Genomic DNA, 6,722 nt, shown 5'->3' on the forward strand with positions numbered 1-6,722 from the left:
ATAAAATATTAAAAATTAAATACCTATGGGGCTTACGCTCCGTGCCTCAGGGCTTACGCCTCACTGAGTCATATGCAAAACGCCTCACCTTACGCCCACGCCTTTTAAAACACTGATTTATACTCCTAAGTGTTCTCTTTTTCATAAAAAGAGATATACTGTAGTACATAAATTCATTGTACTCTCTACTAATCTTTCTAAAAATTTATCTATGCATTATAAATCGTGCGAAGAGCGGATAAATTTACTAGTTTGTAAATTAAAGCTGGATTTTGTTGCTATTTGCCGGAAGGATAAGCCCAAAAAAATTTAAAAGTTTTCACCGAAATCGGAAGCTAAATCCAAGTAACAGAATAAACCAAATTAAATTCTTAATGTATTAATTGTTGTGAAGTTAAGTCTATAGGTTTAGGTGATAGAACGATTTCAAGACTTAATATGATTTGATTTCAATATAAAGAATTTGAATCTTCTGCATTCTATGACTGATAGAGAGCTTCAGGCTTGTCTTTAGAGGTAGAGCCGACAGGGGAACACCAAAAGCTGAAGAGAATTAACACAAAGTCACAAATTCGAACCGCATAGATATTTAAAAAATTTATGTTGACCCGTTCAGCACCGCATTTATCTAAACTTGCCCGCCCCGCATATGTCTAAACCCGCACCGCCCCATTGTCATCCTAGGTGTTAAATAAGAAAATGCTCAAAAAAAGGATTCTAGTCAACTATTATCAAACGTCGTTAAAATAAAAGTTTATCAAACGTCGTTAGTCAATTTTAGTCAATCACGATTCTAAAATGGAGGACTTTTTGGTCCACCTTTGATGATGACCACATCGTTCATTGAAGACTAGATTGACATGGATCCCAATGACATGATTCATAGTTCACAACTAGCTTATGCTTACTCGTGAGCAAGAATTCAATGCTTCTCACTAGTAAAAGCAGCACTTTGACTTCATATAATAGCCAGTTAAAACCCATAACATATATTTACATACATAAAGAAGTGCTCTAAAAATTTAGAGCTTCCATCATGGCCCTGATCTTAGTCCCCAAAACAAGATGTTCAAAAGTCAACAAAAAAAACTAAAATTGTTTGACATATATATTGGAAAGCAAAAACCATGGTGGGAATCCAAAAGCTGCTAGAAAAAAAAAATATCTTCAAACCAATGAAGCTACTTCACTCCTTGCCTTGATACACAAACCAGAAAGGTGTTGTGCCATTAACTCAAGACAAAAAGAAGAAAATTTCTCGTTCTTGAAATTAGACACATGACCAGGTTAATTTTGACTATGTTTTCTACTAATTAATATAGTCCAATGATCTCCAACCCTTCAATAAGACTGCTTGACAGAACAAGCCACTGCCTGTGCCCAATGCCTCAACTTTGTCTTAACTTGTTGAGGATCATCACCTGCACATAATATCATAATCACCAACATTATCAGAATATTACCAATATGCTAGCTAATATATAACTGTAATATCTTTAGAAATTACTTAGATAAAAGTTATTGCATCAATAATTAATTATCGTTTGTTCTATCTAGACTATATAAGAATCATAACCTTTTCAATTTAATAATTTTGACTTTTACATTTGACTTTCTTAGCCTACACATAACCCAAAGATTCTTTAATTATTGTGTGTGTAGTCTGATCTAATTTAATTTCTCCGTTTTCTCATTGTTTTAGCTTTAAATAACAAAAATATATAGATACCTAATTACCTGGGCTACAAATCTTCCAAGCATCAGCAGGATCACTCCTAGGGCTTCCAAACGACGAGGATCTAAATCCAGGTCCAAGAGAAGTTGAGGAACCTGGAGAGGATAAGGAACCTTTATTGCTACCTGCAGTGGTGTTGAATACCCTTCGTTATAAAATTATAATAAGTATAGAGAAATTATATTGTGTTTTTACGTCAAAAAGTATACATGTATATTAAATCATGTACACCATTAATGGAGTTTCTAGTCTCGCCATTGGCTACCTGGTGAAGATATAGGGCTCGTCGAGTATTGACGGTTCACTGCAAAATAAAGATCTAGCGCCGGCAACGTGCTACAGAGCCTCTGGCCTTCTTCTTCGTTAAATCCAAACCCTAATTCTATGCAACCTTTGAGTTCGTTGAGATCCTCGTCCGTTACATCGTCATGATCTTGAATCCCAATTATATTCTTTTTCCTCTCTTGATGGAGAAACTGACGACGTCGTTTCTCCCATGCAATGTCACGTGGAATCTCGCACATGGAAAGTTGCTTCGATAACCTCTTATTAGGGTTCCTCCAAAAGGGTGGTGCCTCTTCTAAACGTTGTAACTCCTCGCATTCTGATAATTCACTCGAAGACGACGACGATGATGACAAATGTTTCTCCTGGTCCGCATGAGTAGTATTAACCTCCCCCATGTTGAATAGTCAGATCAAGATATTCGACTTTTCACATACAGGGAAAGTTAATCTTTAATAAAACAATATAACAATGATAATACAAATCGTAAAATTAGTTAAAATAATAAGACTTTTGGTGAAAGGTGATGAAAATAAAATAGGCTGCCACGGCGGGGCTAGAAAACGACCGCCTTGGCTAGCCGTTAAAAATGTGTAGGTGAACAAGATGATTATATATAAAGGTCGATAGGCTATGGCTTTAATTTCTTTAAGGAAATGGAAAATTTGGCTTTGTAAAGGCAGGGTAATGGCATGCACTAAGGTTTAGGAAGAGTTTAATGTGGGATTGCTAAAGGACTGCCTTTATTTGCGGCCTTTCCCTCTTTAATTTGCAACTCTCCCTTCATTTGTAACGGCTAACGGTATTCAAGAGAAACTTGCTTCTTACATTATTTATTGCATAAATGACTCGTTAGTCATTACGTTTAAGAAGATTCTTTTAATAAGTTTTTTTATTTATCAAAGAGATAAAGTACTCAAATTAACATTTGGATTAAATTCAAATAATTATTAGTGTTTCTTTTAATAAGTTCGTTTATTTATCGAAATTATTGCTCGACGACTGTGTATGAACCTACAAGAGCACTGCAACTTAAATTAAATACTCCAGAAATTTGAGTCATTTACCTTAATATACAAGATTAGTATCAATAGCTTACTTAATAATAAATAACCTTCCGTCTTCCAAACAAAATTAAGCCACCGTTATTTTAGTGCATGAGATTAATTTTGTAGTAAACACAGAAAACCAAACCGAGTGGAAAGGCTGGAAAATTGATTGCTGGAATTGCTATTTAAACGGGGCAAGCAATCCAAGTGTCATTTTGCGAGTCCAGATGCTTTAAATAACCGAAATCTCCAATTCCAGAAATTTAATGATCAGATAAGAAGTGCTTACTTGTAATATGAAATACACAGACACACTACAAATTTTATTTTTTAATTTGCTTATGCTTTATTGGGGTTTAATACTTTAACTAATTTCGGTGATCTGAGCAAGCTTACATGTAATAGAGTAAGAGTTTCAACTATTTATAGTTGATATATATAAAAACATAGTAGGAGAGTACTTTTTAGATTGCGACTAAGTGGTAAAAGAAGATTGTATAAGATGCCTTAGTCTCTTCACTAAACAATTTTAATACTCATTTATTATAATAAAATTGGTTATATTTGACATATATTTTATATATGCATTTTAAAAATGTGATATGCTTGCATTTAGTTGTAAGCATATCATTTTTTTCCTTCCATTTAACCCAAAAAAAATTCTCATATCCCTGGCCAGCCAAGTTCGATTGTTTCAACTCCAATGGCTTTCATCGTCTCAAGAAGATCCATTAAATATAGAAATCCTATAATCTGAGTCTACTAGAAATTGAGCCTCAACTTGGACTTCCCCATATCACACGTGAATCAAATTGAAAAGATGTATAACCAATTAACCATAATGCTAAACTAATTCACTAGCTTAGCCATTAGAAACAAAATCTGTCATTGTTTTCTATTGATAGGATTCGAACATGTTTTCTTAATATGATATTGTTATAGAAAAATTCATTGTGTTACGTGGCAGTGTTTACCAAGAATCTTGCATACGTTACTGATTAAAGTAACATATTATAGGAAAAAAAGTCGACTCATTTTATACGACGATGAAACAACTATTACAGATAGTAATTGAAGGAAAACATTGATTTATACTAAATAGATAACGGATAAATCATAAAACGAGAATTATTTATGTAGCGGAAGCAAAAATATGAGTTATATCGGAGCAACCTCAATCTCACAGTCTAAACCCTAGCTTTGATAGTAAAAAATATTATAGACAATATATTTAATTGTACACCTTAAATGTACTTATATATAAGAACTATTAGAGTTAATTTTAATAATCCTAATATCCTAATAGGCCTTAGAACATCCATTATGGGAGGACCCATATTTTCTACGGTAATTAAAATCCAAACCAAAGGCCCGGACGCGGAAAATTGTGTTTTCTGCTCATGAAGCTGTAGGAAAAATTTGAACCTCAAAATCTGAACAATTATTAAAAATTGCACCTATAACCACTCAGACAATCAAAAATCGCATGCCCTTCCTAGGGCTCCAAAAGTATGCTTTGATTGTTTGACATGGAAAAGGCCAAAAGGGAAAACCAGATATGTTCTGATGTTGTATATATATTACAAACATACAAAACAAATTTATATTTTTGTATATGGCAATACTTTATTGGGGTTTAATATGTTAACTAGTTTAGATGATGTTTATCCGTAAAACGGTACAATTGAATTTATACATGGTTTCTAGACAAGTGAACTAATTTGATCCTCAAATAATATAACAATTGAAGAAATGTATAATACTTAGCCTTGAAATATAGATGAAACAGCAGAGATGACAGTTCCGGGAACAAAACTTCCGGACACAGCAATGATGAGATCAAAAAGCAAGTAAATAAAATTGTATTAAGCTTTGTATAGAATACAATGTAAGTTTTTCCAGAAAATTCGTTTCCCTTACAAAGGTAACTGAAGTCACTATTTATTGCTATGTCTAGGGAAAAAGGTCACAAGATCGTGCCCTCCTTTAATGTCAATTATGAGGGTCATTGATGAAAATATAACGGTGAACATAAATGCTAAACTCTTTGTAACGGACCGTCGCTCTTACTAATGCTGCAGAATATTCCTTAGTAAATGTTATCGGGCGCAGAGCATTTAATACACCTTTATGAATATTATCATTTCCGGTGACAAGCAGAGTGACTGCGTTCGGTCCTCAGTCATCCCATCTTGGATTCCACGTGTCTTCCTTTTAATCAGCAACGTGTCATATCATATTTTACCCTATACAGATAACTAAGGTGGAAAACAAGGATGCAAATCAAAATCTCAAGCAGTTGTGAAACGTAAAGGAAAAGAAAATTGCGTATAAGTAAAATGTTGGCGGCTAAATTCATGGCCATGACTACCTTGATAATCGGAAAAAGTTGTGTTGAATCATGGGATGCCGCGTGTTCGAGGCATTAAATACGGAGAGACGTGCGTCTAATCAACCGTCATATACCTTCAGAGGGAGTTATAGTAATTCCCGCCAAAAAGATATTTCTACAAACTTCCCGGTAACACAAAGTTATGTCACCGGAAAGCAGGGGGACTATCTGTATAAGGAAAAATATGATATGATACGTGACTGATTAAAAGGAGGACATGTGAAATTCAAGATGGGATGGCTGAGAACCGAACGCAGCAACTCTGCTTGTCACCGGAAAGGATAACATTCATAAAGGTGTATTAAATGCTCTGCGCCTGGTAGCATTTACTAAGGAATATTCTGCAGCATTAAAAGCGACGGTCCGTTACAAAAAATTTGACATTTATGTTCACCGTTACATCTTCATCAACGACCTTCATAATAGACATTAAAGGAGGGCACGATCGTAGGACCTTTTTCCCTAGATATAACTATAAATAACGAGCTCAGTTACCGTTGTAAGGACACAAATTTTCTGGCAAAACTTACATTGTATTCTATACAAAGCTTAATACAGTTTTATTTACTTGCTTTTTGATCTCATCATTGCTGTGCCCGGAAGCTTTGTTCCCGGAACTGTCATCTCTGTTGTTTCATCTATATTTCAAGGCTAAGTATTATACATTTCTCCAATTGTTATATTATTTGAGGATCAAATTAGTTCATTTATCTAGAAACCACGTATAAATTCAACTGTACCGTTTTACGGGTAAACAGATGATGTGAGCAAGTCTACATGTAATAGAGTAAGAGTGATCGTTCAACTTTATAGTTGATATAAATATAAATCTTTAATTATTAATAATTAAACTCTGAAAAAAATACAAAAATATAGTAGGGCAGTACTTTGTAGATTGTGACCAAGGTTCCTTAATTGATCTCTTCAATAAATAATTTTGTTTAATATAATAAAAATGGATATATTTGATATATGCATTTTAAAATGTGAGATATTTGCATTTGATTGTAATATTCTTGATTAGAAAAAAAATTATTTCATAAATTCACCTAAATCTTTTATAATCACGTGAAATGCAAACATATTCACTGGTCATATAATAAAAGGTAAATAGTTTCCTTTAATCAAGGAATAACACTTACTTTAATACAAATTATTAGTAGCCATGTGCATATTACGAATTACGTATATACTAGACCGGAGCCATCATAAATTTCACGTGCATCTCACAAAAATAATGGATCTTAAATCAGGTCAGATC

At 33.7% G+C, this 6,722-nt stretch overlaps 1 protein-coding gene across 1 annotated transcript; it reads right to left on the minus strand.

Annotated features, from left to right (window-relative positions):
• Positions 1 to 936: 936 nt before the first annotated feature.
• LOC104093331 (uncharacterized) lies at positions 937 to 2,553 on the minus strand. Its single transcript, XM_009599059.4, has 3 exons — positions 2,001 to 2,553; positions 1,738 to 1,860; positions 937 to 1,421 (listed from the first exon to the last, which is right to left on the minus strand). Exons 1-3 carry the CDS (start codon positions 2,416 to 2,418, stop codon positions 1,342 to 1,344), a joined length of 621 nt encoding a protein of 206 aa, XP_009597354.1. The 5' UTR covers positions 2,419 to 2,553; the 3' UTR covers positions 937 to 1,341.
• Positions 2,554 to 6,722: the final 4,169 nt, after the last annotated feature.

This window comes from Nicotiana tomentosiformis, chromosome 1 (genome assembly GCF_000390325.3).
Source record: "Nicotiana tomentosiformis chromosome 1, ASM39032v3, whole genome shotgun sequence".
Taxonomy (NCBI): Eukaryota; Viridiplantae; Streptophyta; class Magnoliopsida; order Solanales; family Solanaceae; genus Nicotiana; species Nicotiana tomentosiformis.

Bases quoted from the DNA above. Each gene is read 5' to 3' on its own strand.
- LOC104093331 (XM_009599059.4), bottom strand. From the start codon at position 2,418: ATGGGGGAGGTTAATACTACTCATGCGGACCAGGAGAAACATTTGTCA. The intron at 1,861-2,000 runs GTAGCCAATGGC...ACACCACTGCAG, and splicing joins GAGCCCTATATCTTCACCAG to GTAGCAATAAAGGTTCCTTA. The intron at 1,422-1,737 runs GTAATTAGGTAT...TATTATGTGCAG, and splicing joins TTGGAAGATTTGTAGCCCAG to GTGATGATCCTCAACAAGTT.